At 39.1% G+C, this 18213-nt stretch overlaps 1 protein-coding gene across 11 annotated transcripts in view; it reads left to right on the forward strand.

The window, feature by feature from the left end:
- celf5a (cugbp, Elav-like family member 5a) overlaps nt 1-18213 on the forward strand; it is a 299092-nt gene that overhangs the window by 274385 nt on the left and 6494 nt on the right. For 4 of the 11 annotated variants that reach the window (XM_021307772.2, XM_021307769.2, XM_021307767.2 and 1 more), the window contains exons 8-11: nt 10464-10679; nt 10947-11039; nt 12752-12895; nt 17082-17245. In XM_021307772.2, the coding sequence (XP_021163447.2) occupies nt 10464-10679; nt 10947-11039; nt 12752-12895; nt 17082-17209 (581 nt within the window). In that variant the 3' untranslated portion in view covers nt 17210-17245. The remainder of the gene's footprint in view (nt 1-10463; nt 10680-10946; nt 11040-12751; nt 12896-17081; nt 17246-18213) is intronic. The other 7 variants (XM_021307765.2, XM_021307770.2, XM_021307771.2 and 4 more) reach the window with 3 other exon arrangements.

The raw sequence follows: 18213 nt of genomic DNA on the forward strand, positions 1-18213 counted from the left end.
CTGATTTTGCTTTTGTCATCTGTAAAAGTTCAACTTATGAAAAGAGAAATTTGAGTTCATGAGTCTCCTGGCATTTTCACGAGCTACAGATTTAGCTATGAGAAAGAATAAATAAATGCATGATAAATACATTATATATAAAGAAATATTAACAGTGTAGGGATGTTATGTAACATTAAATAAACTACTATCATATTCAATAAATAATAAGATGACTTTCTAAGAGGCTTGTTTATCAGATTAAAAGTACCTTTTGAAAAAACAATCTTTAAGCATGTATTAAACATACTTTTCACTAAGCTCCCATTTCTGCATGAAAAATTGTTGCTTTTTTATTGGTCTGATGCAATATTCGAGTCTTAAATGTGTTGTTATTAGCTGAAGGTGGACAAAAATCATAATTAACAGAAATAAAGGCTTTAGAACATCATCTGTCTGTGTTAAATTATATAATGTGTTTCCCTTAGTGAATTGAGTTATTGAAATAAATGAACTTTTCAATAATATTTTAATTTATTGAATACGGACATATAAGGTTCTTAAACCAATCTACCACATAGTCTATCAAAAATCAATCTGAAGGATGGATATAAAGAAGATGTTTTTATATGTTGCAGAATTAGAATTTATTTTGAATCAGATATTTCCCTTGCAATTCAAGATTTTAAGAATAAACCGCAGTTAATCCTTAATAGAATAAAGAATTTCATTCATTATTAGCTACATATCACTCTACCAATGACTGTCCAAGAAGAGAAATACATAAACAAACACAATGACTAACAAGCAAAAACTAATACGTGTTTCTTATCAGACCATGTCTGCTTCTGTCGTCTTAAGAGATGTTTGTGTTTCTGGATAACAGAGTCTTAGTCCACCAAATGGTACTCTTTGATTGGCAGGTGGTAGTGGTTGCTCCTGGAACAAGTTTTGGATGTCTGGAGGTACATACTTTGGATCACGTTTAGAAGTGGGTGTGATAAACAGGCAACATCACTCACAAATGATGAAGAGACACTGGGTAAATGTCCAAGGTGTGTTGAGGAAGAGCTGAACTATTGCACACTTGATCAAGTCTGTTTCTCTACTTCTATTAATACCACTGAGAAAAGACAGGTTCACACTGAAAGTTTAATACATTAACATCATCATCTAAATCTATGGTTTCCTATGGATCATTTTCAAACATGCTAAATTTCCAGATAAGCGAATATTTTTTTTTTTATATAAAACATTTGGTCCTATTTATGAGGAACCTTCTCAAGAATTGTCTGCCTTCAAATAAACATATCAAGATTACCGTATTTTAGAGATACTGAGCCACCACCTTGCGGGAATTAGACAGCTTTTTTTTTTTTTTACCAGTCCTACAAAGACATTTTGAAGCCAGCTAGAGAAAAATAGTTGCAGTAGGCTCCAAGGTCACACCTGAGGAAGGCGGGTGTTACTGCAACAGTTTCACGATGTGAATCAGGTGTGTGAGAAATATTGCTGCTTATCTAGCTTTCACCGGCTTACCGTTTCTCACTGAATGTAATATATTCAGAATCTTTGGGAAAAAGGATGGTTATCATAAAGTTTCAAGGACTGTCATAAATATTCAATCTGTTATTTCCCTTTGCTTCATTCATTTATTTGATTTGGCTGGCAGCAGCTGCTAGAGTTGGTACCCCGGCTCGCTGATTCTAGTTTGCCGAGTTTTATGCCCCCATCCACACACAACCCTCCTTCTTGTGACTGTGACATATTTAGAGTTCATTGAAGGAATACATAATGTTACTGGCAAGGCTGTCTGTAAAAGTAGGCCAAGGAATTCTGACACTACTGAGAGACTGTAGGATGCCTGCCACGATTCAGCAGAATAATTCATCGTAATATCCAAATCTTATTTTAGAGTGCGTCTCTGCTTTGGCTGAAGCTTAACTTATGCATTAAAGTTGTCTCATCAATCATATTGTGGCTTTAAATTCAGTTTGTGTGTGACTTTTTCTGTTACGTATGAAAGTTACGTCTAAACTGAAAATGGTTGTCCGTCGAGGCTTTTATTCTCCTCATGTTTTATTGATATGATCAGGTGAACGGCATATCCCCAACGAAAAACCCTGATCTTGTTTGGTAGCATAGAGGTTCAGAGGTTAAGGGGAGGCTCTCATAAAAACGGTGAGACATGCACTCGATCAACAGATGCAAAGCATTTAGGCTTGATGGTCCATAAGCCGTTTGCCAGATGGCTCAGCTGATTAGAGAATGTATCCTTACAATGATGCATGATGATGCTTTTTGAAAATAATGTTCACCAGGTGCTGCTCTCTGGGCGCTGCAAAAGAAGGGAAAGTTAAACAAAACCAAGGAGAGAGAGAGAGAGGGGGGGGGGTAAGCTGCAGTATGGAATGAGGGACAAGGGAAGATAAATACAGTAACAGAAAAGGAGAAACAGAGAGATTCATATCCCGCTGGGTATATGTGGCAAAGAACACGCAGTGGCAAGGAGGCTTTGTTTGGGATGAGGGAAGTGTGTAATCAAAGTCGCTCTAATGTTCTGCTGTATGGTGCTGTTCTGCAGTGAAGACATACAAGATGCACAAGTGCACATTAGACAAAATGTACTGCAGACGCTCCACAGCCAGGGACAACCCACTGACAGACAGACTGAATGTGGCACGACATCCCTGCTGGATTCAAACACGGTTACACCACTGATGCAGAACCCTTCCATGGTGACAAACACCAGGAAGCTAATGAGCTGTTTGACGTGCTGATCTTTCTTAATGCTACCTGTCCTCTGTGGCTTCTGGCCAGGTGGTTTATAGAAACATTAATTCTAAAACAAGCAAGTGATAAGGATGAATGCGGTCAGAGGTTAATATTCAATTAAATTTTAACTAAGTTTTTTTTTACTAGCCTGTTTTTATCCCCTTATAAGTGCATACTACCAAGAATGTTTTAATGTGCTAATTGTAGCTTCACACAAAGCATGTGAGATCATAAAACTGCAATTTAAATAATAGTGCCAAAGAATAGCCCAGTCATAGCTTTAAGAGGATAGCTCTTCAGCTTCACCTGGCTATATATTCTTTACTGTAGTATATGAATTTTTATTTTGCATTTTGGTTGTTTTGGACATGATCATTAGAAATTAAAGAGGCCATATTTGCACATATGTTCCACTGCTATGGAACTGGCCTAAAAGCTACTCATATGTCACATTGATGACCCACTACTGAGGCACTCTGTACTGAAGAAGATCCAGTCACCACAGCATGCCAAATGCTTGAAGTGGCTACAACAGGACAACAGTCCAACCTATCTTTTGATTAATTCAGCTCATTATTTACTACTATTTGATAGACCATATATATAAACACTGAGTTTTCACCATTATCAGATGCAAGCGGTGTGTCTTGGGCTAAAGATAGCCGGGAACTAACCGGTTTGGATTAAGCTGCCTTCCTGCCACACCTTTGCTTAGACCATCTGTTACCATCAAAAACTCAATAGTTGGTTCCTGTGGTAATTATGTATGAGATCATGTGCTTTTGTAATTACAGTTTGTAATGCATGTTTAGCTGTAATACCCTTCAGACTTAAGTGTCATCTGTGTCAGTACTGAAACAGGAATGTTGTTGTTTTGTTTTGTTTTTCTTTACTTCATATTGACTGTGACTTTAGTATGTCTTGGCTAACAGTAACATGTACAACCCTCACTATACAGGTGCTGGTCATGTAATTACATTATCATGAAAAAAACATTTTTGTTCAGTAATTCCACTTACAAAGTAAACTTGCATATTATATTTATTCATTACACACAGACTGATATGTTTCAGGTGTTTATTTATTTAATTTTGATTAAACTAATTGACAACTAATGAAAACCCCAAATTCAGTATGTCAGAAAATTTGAATATTACTTTCCACAGTCAGTGATGGTTTGGGTCGCTATGTCATCTGCTGGTGTTGGTCCACTGTGTTTTCTGAGGTCAAAGGTCAACACAGCCGTCTAAAATCTAAAAAAGCTATGTGAAGATGAAGATGTCATATGCCAGACCTAACAGTGCAGAACAACTGAAGGCCACTACCAGAGCAACCTGGGCTCTCATAACACCTGAGCAGTTTCGCAGACTCTATGGACTCCATGCCGCGCCGCATTCCTGCAGTAATCCAGGGAAAAGGAGCTCCAACTAATATAACCAACTAAATACTGAGTGCTGAACATGCTCGTACTTTTCATGTTCATACTTTTTAGTTGGTCAATATTTCTGGAAATCCTTTTTTGTATTGACTTTAAGTTAAATTGAAATTTTCTGAGAGACTGAATTTGAGGATTTCATTAGTTGTCAGTTATAATAATCAAAATTAAGAGAAATATATCATTCTGTGTGTAATAAATGAATATAATATACAAGTTCCACTTTTTGAATGGGATTACTGAAAAAATATATATATTATTTTTTATTATTAAATTAAAAGAACATTAAAGATTAGATTAATTACATCTTCAAGGGAAAATACACTATCTTTAAGGCATTGGATATGGGCAAGAGATCATTATTCTTGTTCATCTGTGTACATGTGCTTTTTACAAGCAGTCACATCTCTTTCGTGACTCAGATCAAAGCTGTGAAAGCAAAACTTTTACCAGCAGCGATGCTTCAGAAGCTTGCCTGCTAAGGGATCTGAAAGCATGCACATTGCTGCAGTAAGTGCATGCATAATGGAAGGGAGAGCAGAAAAAGCAGAAGAAAGCGGAGGCCGCAACATGTTTTTCCACATTCCTGCGCGCAAGCCATTGATATACTTGCTAACACCCGTTTGTATTCAACACTGTCTTTGGGGGAGCAACACCGCAGCAATCTCTTCAGGCAGGCATCAAAGCAGGCCCTTGTTTTTCTTCCTCTGCTCCTGGTTTGAGTCACGTCCTTCCTTGATCTGTGCGTGCTACCATCACTTGAATGGGAGTGTTGTCATCATACATGCAATGCTTACTCACTCTGTCAATACAGCCAAAACATCTGAGCTTCACAATGGCCTCTGTAGAGGTAGGAACCTCTATGGACTTATGCAGATGACAGAGTTTAAGTTCTGCTTTTTATCACGAGCAAGTGAGACTATAGATTAATGGATGTGGTGTTAAAGGTTGCCACCTTTCACGCAGATAGTTGATTGGTGAAATTGTACAGTGGCTATGAATAAATAAAAGATACTGTCTGAATCGGGATTAGCTCAAGAAGTCCAGTCTTTCTTAGATCAAGCAGGAGTAGGTAACAAAACATTGTTACACTACTTCTGTTTGGTCAGTATGAACAGAAGGGAAGTGATGGCTTTATGGGATATTTTTTTGCCAAAATGTTGCAAATGCTGGAGAAGAGTTAAAGACTTTGTAAATGTGCCCATCGCCCACTTTAGCTAAACATTTTACCCTTGGTGTAGTTAGTTTTCCAAGCTCACTGAAATGTTTATTGCACGTTTGAGCATTTAAAGTTTGTGCTTTATGGTTGTCTAACACAAACTTTTGATTAGATGCTACAGTCTGATGCTGCTAGCTAGGATGTCAAGATCAGAATGTTTTTGTCCCTGATGCTCATCAAGTTCAGAGTTATTTCAGACTATACTTCATTAAAAGCAGTGCCATGTATGTATATACAATAAAATAACATACTCTGATTCATTAGATTTACAAGCAGATCAGTTTGCTGAAGTCTTGCGTTAATGCTAGCATGTTTTTTTCTCTTTTTTATATGTCTTTTTGATAATTTGCCTTCAAGCAAATTTCATTGTTTTTCCAGTTAATTGCAGACAAAACATAAAGATAATGTTCTCCTGCTTCATAAACTTTTCTTTGAATGTTATAAAATTTATTGACTTGTGCTTCACCAGCTTAGTTCCACACCAACAGCTGTTGTGTGGACACAGCCCATAAAGCAGGTTGCATGACACTGACAGACAAGAAGAAAACATCAATATTATGGGTGGAAAACACATTGTTAGGAAAAACCTGGCGAACAAAAAAATTGGATTGCCCCATAATATTTTTTTTTAAAACAATGAGAACAAAGATGAGCTATAGCTTTATCAAATGGCCTTGGGAAGGGTTTACTCTGATAGAAGGTAGGTTGCAGCTGATAACCTGCAACCTAAAAAAAAAAAATCCCACTATATGTATCGGGACTTGATTACATTCTGGTGCTCTGATACAGATTATGTCAGCATCCCTTGTTCTGAAAATCACTACTACTAACTTATGGTGTAAAAATTAAGTACTGGCAAAATTATTTCCTTTAAAAAACAAAGAGTATATTTTGAAGTCTTCTTTATTCTCTCATATCAGCCAGTGGTGCTAATACATTTCTGTACATGGTTTTGTCACATGCAAACAAAAACAAAAACAAAAAAATAGCCATTGGCAAACGAAGAACATCTTTAACATTGTTGATAAACAGGAGATTAGAGTGAATTCAGCATGTAAACAGAACATTTTAAATATGGGATTTATAGGAGGAATGCACATAACTGATTATTGTCCCAAGGACGGACACATAATATTTCTTGTTAGCACATGTGAAAGGCATCACCAGTAAAAATCATGCATCACAAACAACAGAACACACAATGTCTTGATAATCGTAGGAATTTTATATTAAAATGTTTTATTTGCACTTAAGGATGAGCCATATATGAGCATTGCGTACCAGTTGATTTGCCATAGAGATATATCTTACTTATATAAAGGCCAGTGTAATGTCACAAGGTTTTTATTGATATACAATCTGGCCTTTGCAAAAGCTCTTCCTCCCATATGCAGATTTATTATTCACACTAGACAGACATTTTCTCCTTGACTGTAAATGCATCACATTTTAAATCAGTTAGATGAAAGCATCTGTTTTGAGTGCTTATTACTTGCTCCAGCAAAAGACAGTCCTTGTGCTGGTAATGACTGCACTCTCCAGCACGGGCATGCCATTCCTCGATGATTTGAATGCATAATTAGCATAATAAATACCTCTGTCATATTCGAAGACTTGCTCCATGAGGCAATCACTGCAGAGAGCAAATCAACAGTTTCCTTTCGTCAGAAGAACCGACAGTAATGTGGATGTAATTTTGTATTCATGACATAAATAAATGCATGTGACATACACTTACCCATACTGTTTTGCAGTGTGGACTCCCTTTGTGCCGTAGTAACAAGGAAATAATTCTCAGTAAAGCTCCAGCTGTATAGAATATATAATCTGCTACCCCATAGCTTTGTATTCAGCCATGCCCAAGTGGGGAACAACATGTCATTATTACGGACCGATACTCGCTGCGCAAGCTGACAGCCGCATGTAGATCTGCACTGTTGCATGTGCATTGTAAACAAGCTATGAATACAATTTTCCACTATAGCAGAACTATATGTCTAGCGACGTATAAAATGAAAATGTCTTATTTTCCATTTCAGGACAGTAGGAAATACTTCCTCATTTCAGCTGAGGAGAGGAGTTTGTAGGCTTTGCTCATGCTGGAATATTGGAGCATTGTGACACTGAGAATAAAGATGATGACTGGGCCACATAAATGGTCTCCCCATGCAATTATGGTTTTAATGGTCATGACGTTAATGTATTTCCTTATATCATAAACCCATTCTGTGCCCCAGCACACAAATTGTTCCACGTGTATTGCCATGCTGCATGAGTACAAATTATTTGAGTTTTTCTTCACCATTGTTTACTAGGAGGTCTGAAGATGACCGAGCTGTACTCTTCTCCTTACCGCTACGATGAAACTACAGTTGTGTTGAAGGGATCAATAGTCTCGGTTACAGGGCCTGGCAATAATATCAATAACCCTTGATCTCCACATTTCATGTTACAACCACACCATTTTGTAAGGGTTGGTGAATAAAATGAATAATTTTACTTTGCAAGCATACCTGTCTGTTGACAGGACCAAAGGTTTGTATTCACTCATATAGTTTAGTTCATAAGTTCAACTGGACTCTCTTTAGGTTTTACATGAAAGTCCAATCTTACAACTATCTTAGAATATTACAATCCAATAGTGCCATGTCAAAGTACATAAACCCATCCTCATTTTAAAATGTTACAAAAAAATATATTTGTATTAGAATGTCTCACCATATTAGAAAATTTTAGACGGTTTTCACTTATTTTTTTTATATATATTTTCTCTTTTGTAAAATGTGTCTCATCCTGTATATTATATTCAACCCCTTTTACCCCTGAACACCGTCTCAGAGGTCTCTAAGAGAAAATTACTGATAATAAAACATCTTGAAGGACAAGGAGCACATCAGACAGGTCATGGATAAAGTTCTGCAGGAGTTGCACCATGGTGTGAGGATGCTTCTGTTCAGCAAAGGAAAGATGATCAGAATACATGGAAAGGTGGACGGATCTAAGCATCCTGGAGGAATCCTGGAAGAAAGTTAGAAAAGTTACAAAGGGCAATTTTTCATTCTAAAACTATATAAAGCTACCACATAAATACCCAAAAACAGTTGTTTTACAATTTATTAACTTGGAGTCTGCTGAAAATAAATGCTTTCCTAACTTTTTTGACTAAAAGACATTCTACTTCACAATCATCTGGTGTTGGTCTATGTCCTAAAATCCCAATAAAATATATTAAAGTGTCTAGTGTATAATGACAAAATCTGGAAAAGTCACTGTGTGCAGTTTATGTAACTAGAGTCCTGATGAAACATATTTACAATTTTGTTTTAAGATATTTTACATTTTTTTATGTGTTTTAAGGAAAGTATTTGTGCTTTTTGGGCAGTAATTGATGTGCAGTCACAACCACACAGTTATCCAAAAAAAGACGGCAAGAAACTGTAAATACTCTTTTATCATCACTTTTAATATTATCACAACATTACCACAATAAATTGGGATAAAATTCAAATTCCATGTCGCCCACCCTCAGTCCAAGCAGTGTAAGCGCTTTTGCAGGACACCAGTAGTTCCTTCTATTGCCGCAACTGGTGAACATACATAAGTGTGCGCTCCCAAACGCTGCTAAGCCTAGGAGAATGAATTTGCTTGATGATGGAGAGGATGCATTATCTGGTGGTATAGCAGAGTGTGTGTGGCCCGGGCAGACTATAGCTGCCTCCAGCCCTCAAAGTAGGAGCGGCAGTCTCCTGGGTCCTGGTAGCAGAATGGGCTGAAGCTGCCGTCTAATTCATCACAGCTTTGCAGGAAACAAGCAATCGTGGGGAGGCTTCTGAAAAAAAAAAAAAAAAAAAAGAGAAAGAAAAAGAGGAAAGCTTCGCAAAAGACACAACAAGTCTCGCTGGGCCGAGAAAAATTCCCCCTGGTCACCACTGTTGTTGACTGTCAGCGTCCTCCTGGCTTAAACGCTGATCCAGAGGCAACATAAAGGAGACAAAAGAGCATAGAAAATGGAAAAAAAAGAAGAGTCATAAGTAGGAAATAATAAAAGTAACCCCACACACTGTGTTTAACGGCCCCTCCGCTTATTTACACTTCCATTTCAGCGTATACGCTGTGTGGATGTGATTGTTTAGGCGCTGTGAGCTGCCACTCACAGCGGGGTCCTTACAAAGGTACCCGCTGGTGGGGATATGGCATGCTGCTGGAGGGTTTCCGTGACAACCTTGGTTGTCTGTCCAATCAGGGTGTGAGAGCTTCCAGATTGAGAAGTGGTCCTCCGGGGAGCTGTTCCTCAGCTGGCTCAAAATGCTTCACCACGAAGAACATCCTGTGGAGGGGGGGAGGGAGGGGGGGGGGGGCATCACAAAGTGAGATTCCGCTCCGAATGGGTACTTTGACATTCCCCGCCATAATTGGAAGCACTTTCTAAACCAAGGGGTTCTTTTAAAAATGCATTGAACAGCAGAGAACAGGATGCTTGCAATTTTGATTCCACTCATGAAGCTCTCTGCAGCAGCCTGTCAGGCTTGTACCACATATATTATGAGCCACCCATTTGTCAAACTGCCAACTTTTTTATTGTATTTAGTATTTTATTTCGTATGTATAAAAGTAAGAGGCATATTTGAGTGTAAGCTACCTGCTCATTCAAGCAAATCTCCTTCTGTAATCTGCTTCTATCTACACCACATCTTTTTTTTTCCTTTCCTTCTCTTTTTTTTTTTTTTTTTTGCTTTTTTTCTTTTTTTGCTCTGAAGTTGCATAGTGGTTTCATCATCTTGAGCAATAGGAGCCAGCGGGGTATCGCACAAACACAACAGACAGGCTCATTTTTCACAGGTTGACTTCCGAGCTATTCTGCAGGATGTGTCACGACAAACGGCGGATATGTGACAGACTCACGTCGCACTCGTGTCCTTGCATTAGAGAGAGGAGGCAGTATATCATGTGTGTGTGTGTGTGTGTGTGTGTGTGGGTGGGTGTGGGGATGCGTCTATTGTTAAGTCCACAGGGATGGTTTGCTCCTTATGCAGTAACAGCGAACCTTATTCCCAGCAGGCCTCAGCTCTCCGCCAGCCAACATCACCACCTCCGCCGTGCCCAGCATCGTCACGCCCATCGTCAACGGATTCACCGGCATCCCTCATCAGCCCAACGGGCACCCCGCCGTGGAGACAGTGTACACCAACGGCCTGCCGCCCTACTCCACCCAGAGCCCCACCGCCGCCGACACCCTGCAGCAAGCCTTCACAGGCGTACAGCAATACACAGGTGGGAGAAGAAGAGGCTTCTGTCGTTGCCTGCTCTCACCTGCTCACAAATGCCAGACATGTAGTCGCTACGAGATAATTACCACAGGGTGTTTACAGTGCATCAGAACACAACATCAGAGCGCCTTTGATTGGACACGTTACGCCTGCATGATCGACCTTAAGCATCCTTGACACCATTCTCTGCAGGATCCCCTAGTTTTTTTTTTTGGCTTTTTTTGTTTTTTTTCACGCCACCTTCTCTTTATTTCTTTGCGTCTTTCTGCAGCAATCTACCCAGCCACCACGCTGACTCCCATCGGCCAAACACTGCCCCAGCCGCCGCAGGTCATACAGCAGCAGCAGCAGAGAGAAGGTGAGGGTGAGAGAACGTTATTACTTTCACACTTCACACATCCCATTTTGCTGTAATGGATATAAAAAGCAGAGATGAGCATGAGAGACCAATATTGCTTTTACAGTGTACACATCTCAATTCTGTGGAATGGGTAAATAGAGTGGAAAGGTTCAGGAAACAATATTACATTTCACACCTAATCTGAGGTAACTTATACATTATATACACCATAAAGATGCAGTATAGATAGATAGATATATAGAGAGCAGCGATAATGCAGCTGCATTAAATTTTCTGTTTTATGATCAATATAGTGATATGTTTTTTTTTTTTTTTTAAAGTCACAATAAAACTTCTTGTAATAAACCTGTAAGAACCATGCTGCTGCAGCCAAGGGGGACACGAGTTATGAAAATGTAGAAGCAGGAAAACTGGGGCAGCGTTCATAAAAATATTTAAAGTGGATCATGGTGATTTTTTTTCCTTTTTTTGCTCACACCTGCTGCATAACCGTAAAAAGAGAAGGAAGAAAGAAAAACTGTGTCAGACGAAAATTCTGAAGACATTGCTGAATGAGTGTCCCCTCAGTTTGTCCAGAGTTTGGGGAAAATGCCTTCTCTTATTCTGCTCCGTCTTCCTGGAATACACTGCAGCAAGAACTGAAATTGTCCAGTTTAATCCCTCTGTGACACTGTAGGCACATTTGAAAGAAAATGGAAAAATCATAACATCAAGCCTCTTCTTGTTTTTTTTTTTTTTTTTTACATTTTTAACTTTGTTCCCTTTGAAATGCTAATATAATGGTTCTGTGATTGTACAAAATACAAAATACAAAATTGTATTTTGTGTAACTGATGTGTCCGTGTTACAGGTCTCACTTATAAATGAGACCTCCAGTTACAATAAGATTACCTGTCTAAAGAATAATATCAGTAGAGTATCAGGATAATAAGTTTGTCAGTATAGTATTTTTACATGAATTCAGAAAAGGATTTAAACATAGTCGGAAGAAGTATGGAAAATATCAGAAATTAATTCAAGTCTTTTCTAAGTACTGAAAAAGTAGGGAACTTATTAATTTATTTCCATTGTCATTGTGAAATGTTGTATCCATCCATCCATACTTACATCCATCCATCCATATATACATACATACATACATACATACATACATACATACATACATACATACATACATACATACATACATACATACATACATACAGACAGACAGACAGACAGACAGACAGACAGACAGACAGACAGACAGACAGACACTACAACACAGTCAGGTTTCATATTACATTCCTTAGCACTGCTAAGGTATGTTATTTTTAATAAAAATGTTCACAGTCTAGTTGTGTATACCATATTATATTCTGCATAACAATGAAAATTTGGCATGGAAAATTTGTAGAAACCCATTTTATTAGTGATGGGCCTGCATGATGAGAGGTAGATGTTCTATGTTTAACATCTTTAATTATTTGTAAATTACTCCACAGGCCATTCAGTTACAGCTTGAGAAACAAGTAGTGGAGGAAAGTACACATAACGCACATCTATTCTGTAGAGCTGTTTGCACCCAAGTACCAGTTTTGAATAGAATGTTAAATACCACTGAGGATAGGTTCAATAGATGAATGTATATCTCCTAGTTATTTTCTGTTTAATTTAGTAACACTGGAGAAGTAGGATTAACAAATTGACATGTGTTCTTCCTATTGTACGTTTAGGTCCAGAGGGATGCAATCTCTTCATCTACCACCTGCCACAGGAGTTTGGAGACAATGAACTCATGCAGATGTTTTTGCCCTTTGGTACAGTCATCTCTTCTAAGGTCTTCATGGACCGAGCAACCAATCAGAGCAAGTGCTTTGGTAAGTTGAAAACTGCATCCACAGATTAATTCACACTTATTGGCACCCCTGGTAAAGACATTTAAAAAGATTGAAAATAAACTCATCCTTTATTGCAGTAGCATAAGCTCACACTAAAAGGTTTTTTTTCTGTCAGGAGGAAGAAAATTAGGTTAGGAAATAATATAAACGTAATGTTGGAATAAGTAGAGGTACCCTCAATAATGCCTATAAATTAAATGTGGCTAAATCATTTATTTATACTTCACTTTTCAAGATAATCAGAGTGTCTTGGAAAGTTTAAATTCATAATGCATGACTCCCTCTATTCCTGGGGTACAACAATGACATGGCAAAGTGGCCCATTTCTCTTAGCCACTCTTTAAAAGGTAAAAGACAAGATAAAAAGCCATTGCAGTAAGGCAAATATGTAGTGATCTGTAGTCCCAAAACAGGTGCTCAACTGTACTCACCTTTATTTTGTGTCAAATCAATAATTAAAAAGCAGAAAACAACTTGAACTGAGTCAGACTATGCTGGACGATGAGCCAACTTTCCCATGTTACCATATATAGTGGTGATGGTAAGGGAGGAGAAAAAAATCTCCAAAGCGAACTATTGAGGTGAGGAGACACTTCCAGTATTTTTTGCCAGATTTGACCAATAATTTGCATTTGGTTACAATCTACCAGTATCTGCTTGTTAAAAGCAATTGGCACTGATAGTTGGCACAAAAGTCTGTCAATACGAGAGGGCTGACGTTGCAAATCTGCAAGAGCACAAAGGGAATAGACCCAACCTCAGCTGAAGTCAATCAAACCTCTTGGATTTTGTGAGCCGAATCTGGACACGATAAGCTGGTGTGAACTGATAACTGACCCAACTGCATGTGTTGCCAATAACCAGTAAAAAAAAAAAAAAATGGATGTTATTTTCTGAGCAGATGGCTATGAAGACCACACCAGTAGCAAGTTAATTGTCATGCATTTTTGTCTACTTCTTCCTCATCCTCCAAAAGTCTTAATTTAAGTTGGCAAATCAGTTTACCGTATTTCTCGGACCATAAGGCGCACCGGATTATAAGGTGCATTAAATATTGTTCCCAAGTGTGTAATATCAGTCCGCCTCTTCGCGTACACACCTCTCTCCTGAGAGGGAGAGTTATCAGTCTGTTCTGGGAGAACACAGTAGTTGGACTACGTTGCCCTGTTTCTAACATAAGGCCAAAATAAACATAAACTTTTATATTGAATTAACTTACTAGGTTTATTGTTGCTAGCACGTACCCTGGATGCGGGCTGCCTAAAGGCTCCCACATACTCGGGTGTACTCTGCGCATACTGTGAGCTGCGCAGACTCCACACTGACCCATGAATTTTTTCGAGAAAAATCAAGGATTTTAAGTGTGCCTTATAGTCATAAAGTGTGGCAATACTAACACCAACTGGTACGATTGTTTGCTGTTTAAACTGTTGCCCGCGCTGGTGCGTGCGTAAAAAGGTGTGATGCATTAAGGTGACCAGTTTTCTCTTTCAAAAGTCCCTGGGAGACTTGTTAGAGTCTCATGAACTCGATTCATCATGAACTCTTTGAAATATGAGATAAAACAAGTATAACGAAAACGGTTTGTCATTCCAGCAGGAAAACTATCCAAGACATGTGACCAAATCGACACAAATATAGCTCACCAGACACCAAATCAACCTTTCATCCCTGGCCTCAGCACCCAGTCCTAAATTCCACTGAAAACCTGTGGGAGTAGCCTAGGAGAGGGCTTATATGCCAACAAGCTCCTATTTGGAGTGAAATAGTGACGACCATTGTCTTTTTATCTGTGTCTTTCAGACTGCTTACTGAATGAGTAATTTCAAACATGTTTTGACATTTAAAACGTTCTGTTCAGTACCTTATCCTGGCTGTGACAGCATTTGACAACCTGCAGACTGAGGATTGATCTTAGCCCAGACCGACTGACCTGAATTTGCATCTTGATGATTGCTCGTGTTTTGGCATGAGCACTGAGGAAAAAAATGCTCTGAGTGAATGGTTTCCGATCTAGTCCAGAGGCAGTCGATCAGGCTCGATGTCCTTGTTTCATTTTGGCAAGTGCCTGACCCAGAAACCTCCAGGTGCTGTATCAGCATATTTCATCAACGTTCTGTAGCCCCTTATTTTTTATCAATACCTGCGGCCGCTGGGGTTGAATCACACCTCTCCACACTTCTGGCTCCAGGAGATATGCACCCTAACTTAACTGGAGAGCTTGACAGTGACGGTTCAGGAAAGGACCTAAGTGGGACGGTGGTGGAGCAACAATTGCTTTTACCAGGCCCGTATTAAGACAATGTGGTGCCCCTGGGCACTATACCTCAAAGCCCCCCCCCCCCCCCCCTCCCCCCCTTACCTGTGCTGTCCTCTGGTCAAAAACATCAGACATAATCAAGGGGATTTCTGTAATGTAATTTACTATTTACTAACTTACACAACTACATGTAGGCATATGAGCGGTGAGCAATATTCAAATATCTCATTTTAAAATGTTGAAATCAAAAAAAAATCTTGATTTATTTATCATTTATAATTATTGTGACATCAGTGTTCACAAAACAAATAATGCATGGTCTTTCAACAATTTCAAGTAAATAATATAACAATTTATGAAAAATATATTTTTAAAGCATGTGTCATGTGGTGCCCCCCCATGGTTGGTGCCCCTGGGCACTGGCCCACTGGTCCTTATAGATAATCCGGCCCGGCTTTTACTTAAAGGAAAGGCAGAAGCCTGAGAAAAAAATACCCCCCCCCCCCCCACACACACACACACACACCCCAAGTGCTGACTCCTTTTGTTTGGAAGTGGAAGGCTTAATAATGGACACTCATGAACGAAGATCTACTTGCAGTATTGAGTACTATAATAGACATAACGTTGAGCCTGGGTACGGAGGCAGCACTCTAGTATAATTAATCAAGAAACGAGCAATAGGGGTAACCCTTAGCTATATGGGGATCAAAGCAACACGCTACCTACAGAAAATGTATAATCTGTGACGAGACTACGTAAAGGGGTCGGGGTCTGTGCCTGCTTCAGCTCTTTTTTCCACCAGCCTAAACTTGTTTAGCTGGTGGTGGGTTAGGAGGTCAGCGCCTTTTACTGCCTCTGTACATTCTCCAGACGTCCACGCTGGCCTCGTCGTCTCTGCTGAGCTTTCACCCCTAATGGGCCAAACCAGATCCAGGAAGACAAGCCACAGTCTCTCCCAGGTGGCTGTGGATGCGCAGAGGCCCCTGTTGTTATTTTCATGGGTCATTAACTGTACCTAATGGCACCGCAGACACAGGGGAGCACATCAAGCGGAGACACACTCGACTGCAGTTTCTGGTCACTGAAATCTCAGGGCTTACTTTTTCTGCATGGTGAAAACAGGATGTTCAGCGTAGGTTTGGCGAGGGCTGTGTGTTGGAGGAAAATGCACTCATGGGTTTGCATCCGCCTTACACTTGAAGTTTGCTTTTTTTAAAATCAAAATTTTATTTTACTATGACAGGCAAAATGAAGGAGGCCAACTGGTTTTGAGGGAGTTTGTTTTCATTGTATCTGACTAATGAGGGTCGAATGGAAATGCACATCATACTTTGAGATTTTTTTTTTGTAAAAACCTTTGAAAACATTGTATTTACTCTTAGCAGTTATGTATCACTTTGTGTTGGTCTATTGCCTAAAATTCTGGTTATAAAATTTACATTTGTGGCTGCAGTTTGGTTAAAATGTGAAGAACTATGAAGGATGCAATATGTTCAGTAAATTCAAAGCATTAAAATATAATATTTTTGCTTTAAGATCTTTCATGCTAGCAGGATTTTTTTTCTCTGTCTTTTCCAATTTTCATTTAACTTTATATATGAAAATATGGACTTAATAACAATTGGTGATCTATGATATTTTTTTCTATCATTTAAATTAAATCTCCTAATTAGGCTGTTGCTTTTCATATTCTGCAAAATTTAGGTCAACCCCCATAAAGCAACGTAATGTTGCATCTCTTCTGGACAACGGATTGTGATGTGTTTTGACAGCAACGGCTCCCAACATGTCCCAACAGCTCTCCCTTTTATATACTTAGATTTTTGGCTTTAAGCTTATTTTGAGCATCGTCCTGGCTCTTTCTTCTCATACGTTTACCAAATATGAACTCTTTCCTAACAGGTTTTGTCAGCTTTGACAACCCTGCTAGCGCACAGGCAGCTATTCAGGCCATGAACGGCTTTCAAATCGGGATGAAGAGGTTGAAAGTCCAGCTAAAGAGACCGAAGGATGCCAGCCGCCCTTACTGACACAGCCTACCTTCAGTATTCACTGCAGCAGCACAGGTGAGCCCTGAAAATGCCTTGTTGTTGTTGTTGTTCTGTATCAGCTCTAGATTTAACTTGGGTTTACACTGTGTGGCTTCGGTTTTCCAGCTTTAAACTGCTTCAGGCTTCTTTGGAAGAACTATCGGTTTCTGTATACATTTAATAAAACTCTTTATCATATAATCAAATTATATCCAGAAAGAATTAAACTATGAATTTAGTGTTTAAGGCAACCCTCTTCCATTATTTTTATTTGAACATTACTGAATTACAAATGAAAGAGCATATTTCTTAAGTGGAGCTACATCTTGTTAAAACCGTCATCAGCAAAAGCAAAGCTGGCCAAAATTCAAAGATTTATGAATACTGAACTTTAGTCCTGGCCATCAACACCAATCTGTACCTCTAAACAGTGGGCTTGCACTCTTAAATTATAAATAATGTATGTCCAGAAAGCACGAGAAGGCGATAAAGAAGAGAAGCACGGCCCTTTCAGGTACTCGTTTCCTCAGTTTGTCACGTAAATAAAAAATGGCATTTCAAAGGAGTCGCGGAGGTCAAACTGAGGTCAGGAATTGCAAGAAAACTTTCCGTGACAAACTGCGCTGGCTCATTTGTCCTACTGTGCCGCTAAAGCCTGGAAAAACACCACTCTGCTTCGGAGAATCAGGACCAGAATTTAAAAATGAGCCTCTAAAGAGGCTTTGTAGAATCTGAAGATGTTTCTTCTGGGGCGATGAGTAAAAATAGGAGTTACAGTCTGCACTGAGCATGTGTGCAGAATTTTATCATCATAACAACTTAACAACTCAACTTTCAAGCACAAAGGGGATCAGTCGTGCTCGGGGGGGCATCCGCCTTTGTAGAACTGTCTTTCACTGCAACTACAGCAGTTACAATTTCTACAAGTTTTGCCTATTGCCGATGTTTTGCTCAGCCAGTTCAGTGGAGAATATGTTGTGCCACAGATTCTCCATTGGCCACAA

Source organism: Fundulus heteroclitus, unplaced genomic scaffold, assembly GCF_011125445.2.
Source record: "Fundulus heteroclitus isolate FHET01 unplaced genomic scaffold, MU-UCD_Fhet_4.1 scaffold_183, whole genome shotgun sequence".
NCBI lineage: Eukaryota > Metazoa > Chordata > Actinopteri > Cyprinodontiformes > Fundulidae > Fundulus > Fundulus heteroclitus.